We start from the raw sequence: 20575 nt of genomic DNA, 5'->3' as shown, positions 1-20575 counted from the left end.
CCCATTTTCTACCCTTTGGATTTTGTCTTGGGTAGCATATCCCCACAAGGCAGCCCCATAGGTGGCGATAGGAATACAGTTGGTGTTGTAAACCTTCAAAAGTGCTTCCATCGGCCTGGCCCCCAACCTCTTCATAAAACCCAACAGTGCAGATGTCGAACGCAACAAGGATAAACTTTTCGCCTTTATCTGAGGGACCCAGGACCCCCTTTCGGCGAAAAGGACCCCCAGGTAAGGGAAGACCGGAACCCTAGAAACCACCTCACCCCTACATGTGAAAGTTTTAGCTCTAATCCTTCCTCTCTGCTTACCCACTATCATGGAATGGGATTTTTTCGCGTTTACTTTCAGGTCAAGGTTTTCCATGAAAGAGCCAAAGCGATCCAATAATGTCTGTAGACCAATGCCTGTGCGGGCAATCAGTACAGCGTCGTCCACGTATAGGAGGGCCGGAACCTGCTGATCTCCCACACGCGGAGCGTCTACCCCCCCCTCCTCTAAATATTTTCCCAAACCGTTTATATAAATGGTGAAAAGGAGGGGGGCCAGGATGCACCCTTGGCGGACCCCTTTCTCTGACCTAAAAGAGTCCGTACACCCCCCCTCATTTGTGACCCTTACCGTAGCAAATAACTCCCGATGTAAAGAGGCCATGAAAGTAACCAGGGGAGGATCCATCCCCATGTCAAGAAGGATTGACCATAGTTTGGACCTATTTACCAAATCGAAGGCCGAGGAGAGGTCCATGAAGGCCAGGTAAAGGGACCCCTCCCCGGCCACCGCATATTTGGCAATTAATAGGTGTAAGTTCAAACATTGGTCCAGGGTACCTCGTTTCCCTCTGAACCCATATTGTATATTTGAAAGCCCCCTACAGACCTCCAGATTTCCACTAAGCTTAGCCAATAAGACCCTGCCTAAGATTTTGATGGCCGAGTCAAGAAGGGAAATGGGTCTATAACACCCTGGATCATCACGTTGTCCCTTTTTAAAAATTGGCACTATAATGGAAATTGCCCAGGTATTGGGGAACACCTTGTCGTTTGCTGCCCTGAAGACTTTAGTTAGTACCTGGGACCAAATTTTCGGTGAATGTCTATAGAGGTCTGCAGGTATGCCATCGGCCCCCGGAGCCTTATTTTTTGAGGTCTCCAAAATGGCCTTCAACACCTCTTCCTCTAAGAAATCTACCGGAGGGGAGACCCGGGCAACCATTTGTCCGCCCGGGGCTGTACTATTCATGTCACCGTAGACGTCTTTGAAATGGAGAACCCACTTCTCGTCCGGAATGACACAGTCAGTGACTGCATTTTGTTCTCTAGAAAAAAAAGGGTGATTTATAATCTCCCAGAATTTCTCGCTGTCACGCAAGACATCCACGGAGAGGAGTCTATCCCATGCATCACTTTTAATTTCATCTTTTCTCCCCTTTAAAGTCCGTTTGTATTCCTTCCTCAAATTGGCAATAAGCGGCTTATCCCTTGGTATTGCTTTTAACGCCTGCAACAAACGGGTATGTATTCGAGAGCAATTAGTATCGAACCACTTTGATGTTTTCGGCAGTCTCTTAGTGGACATGACTGTCAGGTCCTTCGATATTTGGACACATATGGATTCAAAAGCCTGAACAATTATACAGTTGGAGGCCTCTTGGTTTAAGCATGTCTCTATATCTCCCTCGATTTTAGGCATTAAAGTTGCCATAAAATCTTCTGGGACCACCTACCCTGATCAGTAGGCACCAATGCCACCTGCGCATGTGGGCGGCTCAAGCCCTCGCGTTTAAGGTCTCCCCAACCCATCGTCAATAACACAGGATTGTGATCGCTATAGGATGAAGGGATTGTCCTATAGGTTTTTACCTTTATATTTAACCCAGGAGTAGTGAATATATAATCAATTATGGACCCTTGCAACGTTCCTTTGTAGGTGGGTACTCTTTCCCTCCCACCTGAGTTAAGAGGTTCATAAAGGTTAAAACTAGCCAATAGGACTTCCAGCGCTTCACCTAATTTTGTATGTTCAAAGTGGGGAGTAGACATCCCTGAAAGTCCCACATGTTCGCCTATATAACAAGGAAAATTACATAAATGAGTGTTAAAATCGCCCATCACAATGAGCTCAAATACAGTGTGCTTATTAAGACTGAAATGATATAAAAACTTCTCTAGGAGTGCAATATGATCAGTATCCGTTGCCCTCTCCCAAGAATTATAAAAGTTAATTAATAAAATGGAACAGAACGGTAAAACAGTCCATTCCACAATCAAAAGATTAGGGGAGCCTGACTCTAGTTGCTTGAAAGACCCCGCAAGATGAAGGGTGAAGAGGAAAATTAATCCCCCCTTCGCTCTCCCCGCCGGGCTAGGTGTCGCTGGTACAGAAAAGCTAGCAAAACCATCTAGCCAAGTATCTACTGAGGTTTCCCAGGATTCTTGAATGGCTATTGCGTCAAAGGAGGCGATGAAATTAATCCATAATGGGTCTTCCCTTTTAGCTCTCAGGCCTGCTATATTCCAGCTAAGGAATTTGCATAAGGCTTTTACCTCCTCCTGTGAATTCCCTGTTATAGGGGCAGATGGTGTGATAGAGGAAGTACTAGGAACTTGACTTAACTCAGACCTATTAACGGAGGACCCCAACTGTCATTCGCAGTCATCCAGACCGGAGAATGCTTCAAATCTGTTAAATGTCTCAAAAGGAGTAAAGGGCAGCAAATGATCCATTCCCCTACCTCCTTGCGGATGATCCAAACCTCTATAGTTATTCCCGTTCTCCCTGTGTGGTACGGTATTCCACCCAAATACATTTTTTGACATTATGGGATTGGGGCCCTGCCACATATATTGATTGTTGAATAGTCCTGGGGGATTATTCGAAAAACCAGAAGGTACCCCAAAGGACGTTAAGGCAGATACCTGAGATCTAGGATAAAAGTAGGTTAGATCACAAGGAACAATAGATGAACCAGTGATCCTTGGCATCCAGTTTAGGATATGTGTGACTGCACCTGGGTCTCTAAAGTTTATGATTATTAAATCACCCTCTATATCTTTCACTCGGCTCCCCAGCCAGGGGAGTCGCCTCACGTGGACAATTTCTCCATTAATATTACATGGGAGCGGTCTGTACTGGCTAAGCCAGTGCATGGTCTTATTTTTTAATTGACTAAAGCCTTCCCTCTTATTATCTGCTAAGATAGGGACACCCGTAAGTACCACTACATAGGGGACCGCATCAGGTGGTAGTTCAACTTGGCGGCCCCTCTGGTTTCCTAGTCTGGCTTGATGTGCCCTCTCCCCTGCCCCCTGCTTATTTCCAGCGACTGCTGTAGTGACCCCCTCCGGGTTTTCTCCTCCAGTATGTGGGGTAGGTTGATAAGCTGCCTTAGGTGGATAAGCTGCCTTAGGTGGATTCGCCATCAAGCAACAAAAGTCCTAGTTTTCAAGGCAGTTCTCGTCTATTGATCTGCAAACATCGCTGGTTAAACATCAATCACCCCAGGAAATCTCTTATGATAGAGATTATCAAGCTGTCTCAGTCTATTGCCTTTATAAAAAACAGCCTAGCTCTGATGTACACATTTAGAACAACACGAAACCCACAATCACCTTAGAAGACGACAGAAAAAGTGTGGAGGGCGAGATGGCACCTCACGGGCGCACCACCAATGGGACCCCTGGCTGGTACTCACCAGGATGGCCCTGTTCTCATCATTGGTGCCATCAAGCCTTAACGGAAACGTGTCTTAAACCCAAAGAAAAAGGACAGTGAGTGGTGCAGTGGACACAACTTATATGTGACAAAAACTTTTAACCAGGACAATAAACTTTACTCATGTTCCTTTCTTTGTTGCAGACAGTACACACATAAACATAAAAAAGGAGGATGTGAATACTACCCTTCGATTCACACCCTACTTACAGCCGACATGTTTCATTGCCTTGGTTTCTATCAGGCAATTTCCTCCTTTTTTATGTTTATGTGTGTACTGTCTGCAACAAAGAAAGGAACATGAGTAAAGTTTATTGTCCTGGTTGCACAGTAGCTTGTATGTTAAATGCTTAATGTTGTAAGTTTTTGTCACATATAAGTTGTGTCCACTGCACCACTCACTGTCCTTTTTCTTTGGGTTTAAGACACGTTTCCGTTAAGGCTTGATGGCACCAATGATGAGAACAGGGCCATCCTGGTGAGTAACAGCCAGGGGTCCCATTGGTGGTGCGCCCGTGAGGTGCCATCTCGCTCTCCACACTTTTTCTGTCGTCTTCTAAGGTGATTGTGGGTTTCGTGTTGTTCTAAATGTGTACATCAGAGCAAGGCTGTTTTTTATAAAGGCAATAGACTGAGACAGCTTGATAATCTCTATAATAGGAGATTTCCTGGGGTGATTGATGTTTAACCAGTGATGTTTGCAGATCAATAGACGAGAACTGCCTTGAAAACTAGGACTTTTGTTGCTTGATGACTTACTGAGTGGAGGGCATCCTAGTTTTGTCTTTCCCTCTAGACTCCTATTTTGCTTTCGCTTAGGTGGATTCGCCCCTTGGTGGTTAGAGCACCCAATGTTACTAGGTGGCTTTGAAGCCTTTTGTATAGGAATAGTAGGGGTTGGGGGTACGGCTGCAGGGGGTAAGGCTGGCTTTGCTGGAACTTTCGAGGGACCTGCTTTGTTGATGATAGCCGTTTCTATCTCCCCCAGTCGTTGCTCCAGCCTCTTCAGCCTCTCCAGTATAGGGGATGTGAAAGCCCTGAGTAAATGTTCAATACTGTCGAGGGAGAGAGTAGATAATTGGTCATTAGGTATACCAATACTGGTAGGTATTGAGGTAGGTCTGGCTACGGTCGGCGTGGGGATATTTAAGGGGGATATTGTTTCATGTAATGGCGCCTGAGCCAGATCAGAAGGTGATGTAGCAATTTTAGTGGATACAGATGTAACAGAAACCTTCCTATCCTTTCCAAAGTCAGTATGACTGATTCTGGCTCGTTGCTGAACACCTCCCTTCCTCTGTCTCTTATTTGGTGGTGGTCCAACCACTTTGGCAACTTCCCGCTTGCCAACTTTCTTCTTCCCCAGTGCTACTCGTGGGTTAGCGGGTGTTGATTCTATTAAGGTATTAATGTCATTAATGACTACAGTATTATTTTCTTCCATGCTGTTAATGGCAGTCGATGAGGGGGGCGTATCTCGCAGAAGCGTGGGAATCCCCTGCGTAGATAGCGGTTCCTCATTTCCTTGAGTCAAGGCTACTTCCACTAAATTAACCTGAGGCAATACAACCACAGAAGATCTGTGTTTAATAGATTCAATAGAGCGACGGCGCTCCGCCCTTTTTTCCGCCAGTTCTAAATCCCTATCCGTATCAAGCGCGGGTTTTCTAAAATATTTATCAAGGGTACCTTTACTGTTCCCCCAATGTCAGGCGGCAGGATTTTTTCATGAGTAGCGGCCATGGGGACTTAAAAGAATCAATGTTGGAGGGGGTGTATAACAAAACTGGATTTGTTTAAGCTAATAATTTTGTTTGTCCAATGAAAAGAAGAAACCTTCAGTAAAGTATGCAAACCCCGAATGGATAGACCTCCAACCTTGTACACTGTCTATGGATATTATTAGTATGGCTACCCTGGGGGCAAAACTATGAATTAACACTGAATGTAATGGAGTCTATGGGATAAAACAATTTGTGGACAGTCCCACCAAGTAAATGCAATTAAGCGAGTAACAGGGTGAACAGAGTCAAGAACGGAACAGTCTTACTTGTTGAGATGAAAGAGGGTACAGTAGATGTTAGAGGACTGGCCCAGTCCAGCCTCCTTCGGCCCCCGAACGGCCACAAAACGGCCCCGCCCTTGTCCCGGGCTTCTCCCGGCGCGCTCTCGCGTGCTCTCGCGCAGCGGTATTAGGGGGTTGTTTATATTGGGTAATTAGTTGGTGGGTGGGGCGTGACGAGCAGGGAGAGCGGCCCAGGTGGCAACAATTTGGGCTAGCAGGGACTCCTGGGAAATAGAGTCCCAAACCCGCCGCTCGCAGCCCTGCTCCACAGTTCTCTCCCACAACAACCTCCTAGATAGCCCCTCTCCTTCAGTCCAAGAGTCCAGGGGTGTTTCTTGCCGCGATGCGGGACCAGCGAAGCAGGTTCCGCGAGGTGTGGCGAAGCGGCACGAGCCCACAGAGAGCAATCAGGATCCAAGCAGATGCGAGGTATTCAGCGTCCCGGCTGGCTACTGGAGACAAAGGACTTTATGGTCGTTGGTGGGTGGGGCGTGACGAGCAGGGAGAGCGGCCCAGGTGGCAACAATTTGGGCTAGCAGGGACTCCTGGGAAATGGAGTCCCAAACCCGCCGCTCGCAGTCCTGCTCCACAGTTCTCTCCCACAACAGCCTCCTAGATAGCCCCTCTCCTTCAGTCCAAGAGTCCAGGGGTGTTTCTTGCCGCGATGCGGGACCCGCGAGGTATGGCGAAGCGGCACGAGCCCACAGAGAGCAATCAGGATCCAAGAAGATGCGAGGTATTCAGCGTCCCGGCTGGCTACTGGAGACAAAGGACTTTATGGTCGTTGGTGGGTGGGGCGTGACGAGCAGGGAGAGCGGCCCAGGTGGCAACAATTTGGGCTAGCAGGGACTCCTGGGAAATGGAGTCCCAAACCCGCCGCTCGCAGCCCTGCTCCACAGTTCTCTCCCACAACAGCCTCCTAGATAGCCCCTCTCCTTCAGTCCAAGAGTCCAGGGGTGTTTCTTGCCGCGATGCGGGACCCGCGAAGCGGGTTCCGCGAGGTGTGGCGAAGCGGCACGAGCCCACAGAGAGCAATCAGGATCCAACCAGATGCAAGGTATTCAGCGTCCCGGTTGGCTACTGGAGACAAAGGACTTTATGGTCGTTGGTGGGTGGGGCGTGACGAGAAGGGAGAGCGGCCCAGGTGGCAACAATTTGGGCTAGCAGGGACTCCTGGGAAATGGAGTCCCAAACCCGCCGCTCGCAGCCCTGCTCCACAGTTCTCTCCCACAACAGCCTCCTAGATAGCCCCTCTCCTTCAGTCCAAGAGTCCAGGGGTGTTTCTTGCCGCGATGCGGGACCCGCGAAGCGGGTTCCGCGAGGTGTGGCGAAGCGGCACGAGCCCCCAGAGAGCAATCAGGATCCAAGCAGATGCGAGGTATTCAGCGTCCCGGTTGGCTACTGGAGACAAAGGACTTTATGGTCGTTGGTGGGTGGGGCGTGACGAGCAGGGAGAGCGGCCCAGGTGGCAACAATTTGGGCTAGCAGGGACTCCTGGGAAATGGAGTCCCAAACCTGCCGCTCGCAGCCCTGCTCCACAGTTCTCTCCCACAACAGCCTCCTAGATAGCCCCTCTCCTTCAGTCCAAGAGTACAGGGGGGTTTCTTGCCGCGATGCGGGACCCGCGAAGCGGGTTCCGCGAGGTGTGGCGAAGCGGCACGAGCCCCCAGAGAGCAATCAGGATCCAAGCAGATGCGAGGTATTCAGCGTCCCGGTTGGCTACTGGAGACAAAGGACTTTATGGTCGTTGGTGGGTGGGGCGTGACGAGCAGGGAGAGCGGCCCAGGTGGCAACAATTTGGGCTAGCAGGGACTCCTGGGAAATGGAGTCCCAAACCCGCCGCTCGCAGCCCTGCTCCACAGTTCTCTCCCACAACAGCCTCCTAGATAGCCCCTCTCCTTCAGTCCAAGAGTCCAGGGGTGTTTCTTGCCGCGATGCGGGACTCGCGAAGCGGGTTCCGCGAGGTGTGGCGAAGCAGTACGAGCCCACAGAGAGCAATCAGGATCCAAGCAGATGCGAGGTATTCAGCGTCCCGGCTGGCTACTGGAGACAAAGGACTTTATGGTCGTTGGTGGGTGGGGCGTGACGAGCAGGGAGAGCGGCCCAGGTGGCAACAATTTGGGCTAGCAGGGACTCCTGGGAAATGGAGTCCCAAACCCGCCCCTCGCAGCCCTGCTCCACAGTTCTCTCCCACAACAGCCTCCTAGATAGCCCCTCTCCTTCAGTCCAAGAGTACAGGGGTGTTTCTTGCCGCGATGCGGGACCCGCTATGCGGGACCCGCGAAGCGGGTTCCGCGAGGTGTGGCGAAGCGACACGAGCCCACAGAGAGCAACCAGGATCCAAGCAGATGCGAGGTATTCAGCGTCCCGGCTGGCTACTGGAGACAAAGGACTTTATGGTGGTTGGTGGGTGGGGCGTGACGAGCAGGGAGAGCGGCCCAGGTGGCAACAATTTGGGCTAGCAGGGACTCCTGGGAAATGGAGTCCGAAACCCGCCGCTCGCAGTCCTGCTCCACAGTTCTCTCCCACAACAGCCTCCTAGATAGCCCCTCTCCTTCAGTCCAAGAGTCCAGGGGTGTTTCTTGCCGCGATGCGGGACCCGCGAAGCGGGTTCCGCGAGGTGTGGCGTAGCGGCACGAGCCCACAGAGAGCAATCAGGATCCATGCAGATGCGAGGTATTCAGCGTCTGCAGGCTTATCCTTGTACGTCCATGTTACAGTCTTTGACCTGCTCAATGGAGCGACAGCTTGGCTGGCTCTGGAGGGTGTGTGTCAGCTTCCACATTTGGAGTCTTCTCTTGCATTGCGATGCTGCTCTTCTCTCTTGGACCACTGTAGGCACCTATGTGGCAAGACATACTTTTGAATGCTCGTCTTCAGCAATTGTGGCCCGTTGGCAGCTGTGGCCTCTGGGCCACATTGGCAGGTGCCCATCTTTGGCAGTAGTGGCCTCAAGGATGGAGAAGATCTATCAGTTTGCAGACCCTTAAAGATTTCACTGAACAGCAGTAGCACCATTCATTCAGGATGCAGAGGCCCCATACAGTAGGGTACTGCTTTGCTCAAAGTTTCCATATCCAGTTCATTACAAGAACCACCCTCTGGGAGACCTTATGACCCACATGACACAGATTGTTCCCGGTTTCTTCTGGGTGCTCTATGCACTGGAAACACAGACAGTCTCTCTTACTGCAGGGCCAGGTACTCTCTTTAGCACTCTGAGCAGGCAGAGAGACCTTTAGGAGTTAGGCAGACTAACAGCTACCCCAGCAAGCTGTGCAGACTTCAGGTGATGTTGCCTCACCTCTAAAGGAGTGGCCGTCATACAAACATCATGCCAGGTCTAACAGCAGCTCTTCCAGCCCAATTCCCTTCCTGTGTCAAGAAGAACTTTAAAATGGAACAAAGTTTAATACTCTGTGTGCAAGGTGATGGCTAACACAACAGGTAGTGACGATTTGGGTTCAAAGCAGAAGTATCCAAAACATGGACACAGGTAAGACTGAAGACTCACACCTAACTATTATCAGCTTTCCTGAAGTAGCAACAGGGGATTAACAAAAGGGCAGGCATTACGTAGACATTTCCCCACCTTTAAAACAGAATCTGCTGACTCACCCTTTTTCCCTTACCATGCTGTAAATGGAATTGTTCAGGAAAATCTAATCAGAAAGCCCTTGCTAAAAGGTCACCACGTAATTTCTTATGGAGGCCCTGTCTCTATCCTCCTCACTTTGGTGCCTGATGTTCTACCCTCCAACCACAGCAATGCAAGCAAACTAACTCGAGCTCTCAAAGAAAGTTTTATCCCTCCTCCATTTTGTGCCATGCAAAATCAGGTGCCATCAAAAACGCATGGCACTATCCCAGCACACATACTCACATTTCACACAGTCTCATTGTCATGAATGTGCCGCACATACACAAAATACACGCATGCACTGATCATGCATGCTAAATGTCAGCACAAGGCTGTGGGTTAAGAAAAGCCCGGTCAGGACTGGTAATTCATAAAAATATGTACTCTGTCACCAATGTTTCATGTCACCAACCCAGTAGATTGCCAACAGTCCCATGTTGAGAAAAGAGGGTATGCATTGTGCACTCCTCCAAGTGTTTTTGGGCCTTGGTATTACCATTGCATAACACCATGGACAACCCAAAGCCTCACACAAATGCCAGATTAGTGTGTTAGCTGGGCAATGAAAAAATACTTTACTGAACATCATCGACAAAGCACACCAATCGGTAATAATTGAAGATCGTACCAAAAAGTTTCTTTCTAAAGAATATCCAAGAAGCCCTAAAATCTTCATGAGCCCTAAAATTCACAAAAACCTCCTCGACCCACCTTTTCGGCCCATCGTCTCCACTAAAGGATCTATCCACGAACCTACGGGCAAATTCTTAGACAGGTATCTTCAACCTTTGGTCATCAAATCCTCAAGTTACATAAAAGACACTACTGAATTCCTCAACAAACTTGCCTTAGTTGAAATGAACGATGACGAACCATTGATCCTATGTACAGCCGACGTCAGCTCACTTTATACCTCCATACCCCATCAGGGAGGTATTGAAGCTGTTGAACAAACCCTACTAGAGAGTAACATTGACCCCAAAATGCAGACATTTCTCATGGAACTCATGATTTATACATTGTATCATAGTTACTTTCAGGAAAATGACAAGTGGTACCTTCAGCTTACAGGAATGGCGATGGGAAACTGTGCGGCTCCTACCTACGCTAATATATATATGCAAAACTTCGAAAAAACACACATCTATGAAAATCCCAGATTCCATGACAAAATCAAAATGTATGTACGATACATAGACGATCTTTTTTTCCTATGGGCCGACTCACAAGAAGCGCTCATTGCAGCCCTCACGGAGCTCAACACCAAAGACCCAAGCATCTGCCTCACGTGGCAGATAAGCGATACAGAAATTTCTTTTCTTGATGTGCTGGTGAAAATTCACGACCAAAAGATTGTCACCGACATACATCGTAAAGCCACTGACCGCAACAACACATTGCATTATCAGAGCTTCCATCAAGGGTCCCTTAAAAAACATTTGCCCTTCTCACAAATGTTGCGCGTTAAACGGATCGTTTCCGAACAAGACACCTACAACAACCGCATCAAGGAAATGCATCAACGATTCCTAGATAGAGGTTACCCCAGACAAATCCTCAATGAAGCAGAAACACGTGTTGCTAACATCACCAGACAACAAAGTCTAGCCAAACATACTAAACCTCCCACCCAATGCATGGTCCTTGTTTCAAAATTCTCCACAGCCACCAACAAGTTCAAGAAAATCATTCTCAATCATTGGCCCATTCTCCAAGTAGAACCAGATTTTCGGGACATCTTCAACAGCCCTCCACTGTTTGCTCACACACGGGGCAAAAACATCAAAGAGATTCTTTCCACGCAACCCATCACTCATCAAAATTTCAAAGGAACTCAACCATGCCAAAACTGTAATAACTGCAATTGTGTAATCAAAGGAAATCAAATCAAACATCCTATGAAAGGTAACTCTATCAAATTACGCGTGAATGCAACATGTGACTCTATGAACCTCATCTACGCCTTGAAATGCCCATGCGGCAAATTATATGTCGGCAAAACTGAAAGAAAGATCAAAGTGCGTATAAACGAACACAAGTCGAACATCCGCACCAAACAAGAAAAATCCAACATCGCAACACATTTCCAGGAATTTCACCATACCATAGCACAACTGCAATTCACTGTGCTAGAATGTGTTACACGCACAGAAGGAATTGACAATCGCAAACTGCTACTACAGAAAGAACTAGAGTGGACATTTTGTTTGCAAACTCTTTAGCCTCATGGACTAAATGATCGTGTAGAATATAGCTGTTACTTATAATTTGTATCCGTTTACCATCTGCATTGCTCTTTATTAATTTTAATTTTTAATTTTAATTTTTATCTTTATTAATTTTCTTCTTTATTAATCTCCTTTTACCCCATCATCCCTCCTTTCTCTCATCTGTTCTGTCTTTGACACACACTATGTCCCTTGTCAGTTTCTTCTCTTCACCCATTCCAACATGGCCACCATCCCCGGACCCTCAGTCCTCTTTCTATGTCACCTTCTGTTTATACCTCCCCCCACACAACCCAATGCTCCGTTTCCAGACCGTCGCGTTATCTGTAGTGACCGCCACGGCGCGCACCATATAGTAAGTACTTGTCCTCGCGCAGTCCTCCACCCGGGGACGCCGTTAACATCCTTGAGACCCCTCACCCCTTTGCACTCGTCATTAGTATTACGGTAACTATTTTTCACTTACACCCTATGTGCACTCATCACCAGTCTTTTCATCTTTTGCGCTCTGCACCCTTATCGTATTGTCTGCACTTCGCCTTAAACGTCTTTTGCTCACATCCTTATTTATCCCGATCGACATACACATCACCTCACCATATTGATCGGCACTTGGAAATAATTTAACGGCCAACACCGCTTTCGATTTTTTTCCCCATCCCTGACCCGGGCTCTTTTCTTTCTTTTTTCAGCTCTCCTTGACAAAGGGCAGGTAGCCCGAAATGCATTGGAGTTTTATGGTTCGCTGCAATGATATGTTGATAATATCAATGAATTCTTTGAACCTTTTTTGAATTGAAAAAACTTTGAACACATCAAATAAATCTACCTTGAATTCGAACTATTGAATCATTTCTATGAACATTCCGGAGTGCCTCCATGAGGGGATGTAATGCAAATCTTTGCTTACACGAGTTCTCTCAATGAAAAAAAAGCCAGAGCACAATATCAAGGTCTGCTCTAACACAGAATTTTCCAAGCATAATTGTTGTAACAATAGAACTAGGTCTTGGAAAGAATCCAAATTATGGCCAAACATAAGGAGTTATAGGCACCTAGACTCTGAGAAGGTCTGCTCACTTGCTTTCTTGAGTGCCTGGGAAAAGGAGACCTCTCTAGCCATAGTGCCTCCCTTCACTTAACAACTTAAGTGAAAGGTGTCAAGCATCTTCTTTTAGACTGCCCCAGATAGGATTAAAAAAAACACAAAAGCTAAAAACCTTTTTAGCAATTGTGCAGCTTTTGATTGCAGATGAAAACGTACGTAGAACTGACTAACAAGGCACCAACCTTCCCTGTGCTTTAAAGTATAAACAAACCAGGGACAAAAATCAGAGCAAATTGGCGATTAATGGGATAAAAAATGAGGGAATAAATGTCTTGAGTTGCATCTATCACTTGTAGATACCTCCTTACATATGATTGAAAAGGGAACTGATCGCATAAGAAAAACTCCATATTCCATCTTGGATGAGGAATCTCCAATACATTTCCTTAGATACACTATCCTCTTCAAAAGAGCAGATTATAAGACTCTCCACCCTTCCTTCCTGAAATGCATGGTGTAGTTAAGGCATGACAAGAAGAAGCCAAGTTTGACATCCTTCGTCCAGTTTGTACTCTGGTCTTGCTTTCATAGCTGTGCATTCCATACAACTCACAGTACAACCGTCTAGGTGATTGTAAATGTGGAAACGCCTATGTGGTCTTTGAAGAGGCCGCTTCCAAGTACCGGCCAAGCACAGTGTACAGCCACATGAGCTAAGAAGAACACGGATTATTCCAGTTATAATGGATGAATGATCCGAGCAACACGATAGTCTCAGTGGCTGAAACCTGCAGCTGTGTAACACTTACTGGACCCAGCATTACAGTTACGAAAATGAATGACAAGAAAACATAATTATTTTAAAAACAATGGCTTTGTAAACTTGTGGAAAAAGTCTGGCAATTAATCCCAATAACAAACTTGTTGAACAAAAATAACAATTATACTGACAACTGAAAAGCAGTTAGAACCGACTTTACATGGACCTTCGGACAAACCAAAACAAGCCTCTTACCTTTCGCTTTGCAACTGGTGATAATTCTAAGGACTGTTTGGCAGTATTTAAGCTCATCATATGAGTCTGAAACAGATAAGCATAGAAATTGAACTAATTAAAATACGCCTACTCATCGTTCCCAAACGAAATGCATCCGATATTAATAAGGAGGAGTGCTGTGTCACAAAAAGGATAGTGTACAGGTCTGAAACAAAAAACAGGACGAATCCATTTGTCCATTTTCTCTGTTTGCTTAACACAGAGTTACGCAAACAGAGTTTTGTCTGTCTAGATCACTAAACCTTTTGCAGGAGGAACAAAGGAAAAAGTGGATTGTGAAACCATATATAACATTGCCTAAAATGTATTTTAAGTGACTTAAAAAAAGTAATCATCAAACACAGTCCAATGTTTAAAATTTAAGAAATGGAGGACATTCATTTTACCTCCTTCCAAATACATAAACAGCAAAAATAGTGAAAAATACTGAACGTGCTCACAAGATGAGCTCGCATCAAGGAAAGGATGGTATTGAAAGAGGTTCCAAAACAGGTATCAATTGAGAGGTATTAGAAGCCTCTTCCTTGGTTCTCATCCTCTTGTTACCATGTTGTGAAGATGACTTCTGGTGCTGCTTCTTGAGCTTTTTCTATATTCGGAGATGGAAAAAGGTATCCTTTCCTTAGACTGCGAGTTTGACTTCTATATAGAGGCTTTCATAAATTTAGCCAATCTTTCACAGCACACAAAGAACAAGATGCAGCTTCATGAGAACCCACAAAAAACAAGTACTCAGGACATGGATCTTGAGTTAATGGAGGATAGAAATAAAAATAAATGGTGTCACCAAGGCCTAGGTGCAATATATAGGCAATTGGGAAAAGTTACTTGTTTGTAATCCTGGTTCTCTTACAAAGGAATCTTCAATAGTCATAGGTCTGTATGCATGGGAGTCCGCAGCACTTTTAATATACAAATGAAAATGTAAATAACATTTTTTAGAAAAGGTAATTTTTAAGACGGAGGAAAAAGTTTGGAAGCCTCTCTGTAGACTATAATGGTCCAATGTATTGAATTTATCACACAACCATCCTTAAGGGAAAAAAGTCAGCTCCATTGAAGTAGTGACTAAAAACATATTTTGTAAACCTATTTTAAAGAAAACAATATGGAAAACAAGGACAACACAGGTAGATATGTGGCAGCCTTTAAAAGCTGAAAAACTGACACTGCTCTTTTATGGAAACATATTCTCGCAGTAACCCATCATTCATTAACGTATTCTGAAACACTGTTGGCTTCTTTTGGCTGAAAAGAACTTCTAAAACTTTATATGTTAGCACTATTCAATAGATTTTAATGTTTTTGTTTGTTTTGTGGTTTAAATCTTCTATTAAAGAATCACAAACACAAAGGACATTCAGCAGTCACTGTAAACTCACCAGAAAGCATTAAGATCGCGAGTCTGAAGTACCAATCATAGAACATGACAGATACTTTAAAAAACTCAGAAATTAAACAGAGAAATCTCAGGAAAAAACACCCAGCTCTGAAGGAGTTAGCCGAAGAATAGAAGAACAGATTCAAAAGCAAAACATCTCTGTACCAATGCACATTTTAGATATCAAAAACAACAACTCCTTATTCCACTCCTCAGTATCTACAGTCCCTCAAGCCTTTAGTATTAAGAGGTGTCTGATCATATCACAAATTCGAAGAAAAACAAATTTATAATAGAGTTATTGCAGTCAAATTAGGGTTCTCCACGACTCTCTGTGCCGCTGCAAAGACTTCCGGTGCTCCATCACTGCAATGGAAATGCAAATGTATACAAAGACACTTTTCGTTTTTTTCATACACACTAAAGCCTTTCTCATTAATTTACTCGTTCTTCCTCCAAATTGTAGAGGCCTCAGGGTCTATGCCAAGAGGAATATCTAAACACTCACCTCTGCTAATGACTATAAATGCACAAAAATGAGCACCTTAATGAGTGGAACTTAAAGAAAGCAAACTTTTAGATCCACTCGGAATATATACTCTCACTGACAGTGTGGGGTCAGATCAGTAGACCATATTGATTAGGGCTATCTTATTAACAAGAGCAAAGCTTAGACCCATGAGAACCTGGATATACAACTATTATGAAAAAGAGTGGGTCTCAATAGTATAATTCTGTTCAAAATTATATTTTGTTGGTATATTTTACAGTTCACAATTAATGTACAAAGTAAATCATGCGACCATTACTCCTAACCACCAAAAGGTTATAGTTCATCAATTTTTGGCAGTTTTTCACAAAAATATACAAGTGTTAAAGTGCTATGTATCCCAGGCTAACACAACCAAAAACACAACATATACAATAAAATCAGTGAAAAGCTCAGACTGTGTGTTTATAATAAACAACTCTAAATAATACTAAGTCCATAGGCCTAGTATGCCTGTGCCTGTTATCCAAATCAGGCCTCCTATAGTTTGATTATTGTTACTGTGTCAATGACATTTCAACCCTTTCTGCTAATAACCTGGTCTCATCAGGACTAGGTGGTATTGGGACATCCTAAGAAATTAAGGGATGTAGTAGGATACAGGAAGTGATGGCAATGATGGCTAACTTGTAACTTGTGGAATTATATGTGGTAATTCTGCTCAGCTCCACTTTTAATGAGGGCCTTAGTGTGCGAAAAGCTGTACAGTTTAATTTACTCCATGGAATAGCCATGTCACACTTTATTAGCGATCCTAGCGGTCTGAAAGGCTAGTAATTAATTACTATAAGTAAGTCATTCATACCCTATTATCTTGTCCATGATATTATGTTTCCACTAAGGTAAACTCATACCCTTCACTAACAGCAATTATGTTAGTTAGTGATTTTTAATGACCTTTGTAGAGATGATACTGTGATTTGATTACTTGATGTTTTTATGCGAGTGAGTACCTTTCTCTCAGACTGTTCTTTTCTATCACTTTTCAGGTTTCCGCAAACCCTACTGAAGTTCCTATGCCTTCTGGCACTTGCACTTCGAAGTAGTAAATAACAAATCATAAAATTTTGAGCTTAATTTACAGGTAGACTAAAAAGAACTGGGTACAATTCCTGACATCTTTTCTTTCGCCTAATCTATTTTCTGCTAGTACTTTAATTGTTCTCTCAATTGCAAAAAATAAATAAACTCAATGCATTACCATGTTTAAAGGGTCGATGGTGTCTCCCAGGCCTCCGTGCTGGCTTTCATTGTCCGAATCATCTTCCATAGAGATCTCTTTCACTTGATCAATCATCTTCTTTTTCACATCTAAATAAAGAACCACTTGTTAAGTGACACCAACCACCATAGACAAAAAACGGAACCAGTAACAAACTGAGAAACATAACCTTATAACTGCTGAAGATATTGTAGCACATTTTGAGGGGGGTGCAGTCCTATGCCTATGGTATTATGGAACCATCGAAGGCACAAACGTACAATAAAAAGCATTTGCATGAATTGTGCATGATAAAATAAAGGCATGTGCAGAAGTCAAGCTTCCTGCTTACTAGTGGCTAAAGGAAAGAAGAACCTACAAATCTAACAAAATGTGCAGCAGCAAGTAAATATGTAATGCAAATGGAGTTCAACGCCTTTACTTGAAATAAGGACGGTGCTAATATGAAATCGTTCCTAGATGTAAACTGCCCGTGTATTTAGTCCTAAATTGTACCTCGTACCAGGGACTAAGATTGCAACTTTCGAGTAGATAATTCCTTTTTTTTTTTTAAACATGTTTTATTAGCACCACAGGAAAGAAATGTAATCAAAAACAAACATATCAAGAAGTTAACAATGAGAAAAAGAAGAAGAAAAAAGAATTTCAGATCATGGACAGGATAAACATATAATAAATGAATTCTCATTAGACCCAGACACATCAAGTGTAATTCATGTTGCAGGCAAATATTATAAATCAATATTCATTTGCTAAGTAGGCCTTGTATAAGTATTCGTTTCAGCAAATAACAGACCCCCAAATCTTATCGAATTTAACCAAGGCCTTATTACCTCTAATCCTAGCCAGAGTAGATTCCATACAGTGAATCTCATTAAGTAATGACCACCATTCCATGAAGTGTGGGGGTGTAGGGGAAATCCAAGCGCGGGCGATTATAAGTTTTGCGCAAGATAGCATGATTGTAATTATAGACTTATGTGGAGTGTTTGCGATATTAACATCAAGCAGAACTAAAGCAGGATCCAGGGAAAATGTACATCCTAATTTTAATTTCATTATATTCTCGACCAATGTCCAAAATTCAGATATCTTAGGGCAAGTATACAACATATGCACCAAGTCTGCCGCAGCCAACGAACATTTAGGGCATTTAGTTCTATCAGTATAGCTACTGTTAGAAGCCCATTTAGAAATTCTTTCAGGGGTATGATAAAGCATGTAAGTTGTCTTAAATTGTTGCAATCTTAAACTTGAGGAGAGAACGACTTTATGGATATTGCCCAAAGATTTGTTGATAGCTGCTGAACTAATACTACTCCCTAGCATCCTACTGGAAAGGGGCGACCGAATCGGTCCCCCCGAACGTATGGCCGAGTGCCTCGATCCCCCCGGGAAGCCATTTTGGGCGGGAGGCGCGTCTCAGCTGGTATGCCCGAAGCGGCGTAGCCGGGGCGCGCTCGTTCCCGCCCTAGAGTGGGCTGGCCTAGACACCGACGCAGCCAGCCACGCCCTCAGGGGCAGGCAGGGGCGGGTATACGCCCGCCCTGAAGACGGATAAAAAGGGACGCAAGACCAGAAGACATCCTCTTGTTCTTGTGCTCTGAAGCTGCACCTCCTCGCTGCACGTGAGCTCGGGACAGAACGAAGAGCCAATTTTGAGCGTTTTAATCTCTCTCTTTGTCTTTTAGATACTTCGTCTGAAAAGATGCCCAAGAAAGGAGCGAAGACAATGTCGACTGACCAGTTGGTTCGGGCCCTCATGAAGGACATGTCCGAAATTAAGAAGCGGTTGGCGGAGCGAGACGGCGAGGAGGGATCGGGGCGTCCACCGGCCGGAGGGAAGCCAAAGAGGCCGAGAAGGGGGCCGGTCGGGGGAGACGTCCCGGTTCCCTGTTCCCCGCTCGAGGCGCCAGCCCCGGTACCGGCCCCGGTACCGGATGAGGGGAATCCGATTCCCGTGGTAGTCACCCCGACGTCTGCCGAAGAGATGCCTCCCGAGTTGGCGGCACAGTTAGCAGCATGGTTGGGGGACGGTAATGGGGGCGCCATGGCTACCGAAGCGCAAGCACTCATAAAGCAGTTGCGCGTGAAACGTGATACAGCCAAGGTGCCCGCGCCGGATGCGGCGATAGACAAGCCACGAGGGACGGAAGCAGCGTCCGGCGCAGGTAAGCGGCCATTGCCGATTGCAAGGGATGAGTCCACACCGTCTCGTAGAGAAAAATTGGGGCAACATGTTCCTTTGCCAATAAAGGAAAAGATTTGGGCGGGGGAATACGTTAACATTTTCTCCCTGCTCGTTGATCACTATGAGGTCGAAACTGTTAAGGGTCAAAAGGATCTGATGCATCCGAGTGTTTGGCGCGCAAAAATGGCCGCCTTTAAAGTGAATGAAAATATTGGTAACTGGGGTAATGCGTGGGGAATTTTTACGGCAATTTTGGGGGAACGTAGGCCTGATTTGCTCCCTGAATTTCCAGTATATCAGTCACGAATTATGGGGTACTCGACCTCACACCAAGGTAACCAATGGTTCTGTTATGACAACCTTTTCAGGAAAGCTATGGAGCATAACAAAAGTTTAACCTGGGACTGTTACGATTCTTTAACATGGAATAAGATGAAAGAGTCGGGGATGTTGAAAGTGCCGTTGGTGGGGAGTGCTGTTGGTGAGTCCTCCCGCCAAAATGGGGGGACACCCTTTCGGTCGGGTACGGGTACAGACGATTACCCGAGACCTGCCGGCAATACAGGGAAGAGGGGTTTCTGTTTCAATTTCAACAGAAGTAAATGTACTAGGCCCCCGGGATCTTGTAAATTCAAACACGAATGTAGTGGTTGTGGGGCACCCCATCCTGAGTCCTCGTGCAGAGCCAAATCGGGTGAAAATGGGGGTAGAGGAGGCGCTAAACAGGTCTAATATAGTCCGAGGGGCGCCTTTACCAACCCCGATTGATACCCTGGCGATGATTCCCTGGCTCAGCGAATACCCAGATCGTACTTCTGCTGGGGTGCTACGAAACGGTTTTTCATATGGTTTCCGCATCCCGGTGGGTAACTTTCAGGGTGTCGGGACGTGCAAAAATCAACTTTCCGTCTTGCAGCATACGACTGTAGTACAGGATAAGATCCGGAAAGAGGTTGCCCGAGGTCGGGTTGCCGGCCCGTTTCCTGTCCCCCCGGTACCGAACTTTGTTTGTTCTCCTTTAGGGGTGGTCCCCAAGAAGGACCCGGGTGAGTTTCGATTGATTCACAATTTATCAGCCCCTCATGGCCTTTCTGTAAACGATGCAATTAATCCAGAAATGTGTTCGGTGCGGTACGCATCATTCGATGAGGCCGTAGCCATGTTGAATCGCCTGGGGCCCGGGACGCTGATGGCGAAATCAGATATCGAGTCAGCGTTCCGTTTGCTCCCGGTATACCCAGAAGACCAACGTTTTTTGGGATTCATGTTTCAAGGTTTGTATTACATGGACAGGTGTATGCCGATGGGGTGCTCGATATCTTGTGCTTATTTCGAGAAATTCAGTAGTTTTCTACAATGGGTTTACACGAAGAAAACAGGTTTTCGGAATGTGATGCATTACCTCGATGACTTTCTGTTCCTTGGGGCCGCTGGGGATGATGAATGTGCCCGGGCCTTGACTGAATTTTGTGTTTTAAT

The 20575-nt window shown here is 45.5% G+C and overlaps 1 protein-coding gene across 7 annotated transcripts in view; it reads right to left on the bottom strand.

Annotated features, from left to right (window-relative positions):
• The window catches only part of RPGR (retinitis pigmentosa GTPase regulator), a 420762-nt gene that overhangs the window by 173666 nt on the left and 226521 nt on the right, over positions 1 to 20575 (bottom strand). For all 7 annotated transcript variants that reach the window (XM_086934147.1, XM_086934148.1, XM_086934149.1 and 4 more), the window contains exons 12-13: positions 16885 to 16994; positions 13711 to 13776 (exon numbers count right to left, since the gene is read on the bottom strand). In XM_086934147.1, the coding sequence (XP_086790273.1) occupies positions 13711 to 13776; positions 16885 to 16994 (176 nt within the window). The remainder of the gene's footprint in view (positions 1 to 13710; positions 13777 to 16884; positions 16995 to 20575) is intronic.

This window comes from Lissotriton vulgaris, chromosome 8 (genome assembly GCF_964263255.1).
Source record: "Lissotriton vulgaris chromosome 8, aLisVul1.2, whole genome shotgun sequence".
NCBI classification, from domain to species: Eukaryota; Metazoa; Chordata; class Amphibia; order Caudata; family Salamandridae; genus Lissotriton; species Lissotriton vulgaris.
This window is presented reverse-complemented; position numbering and strand designations above follow the sequence as displayed.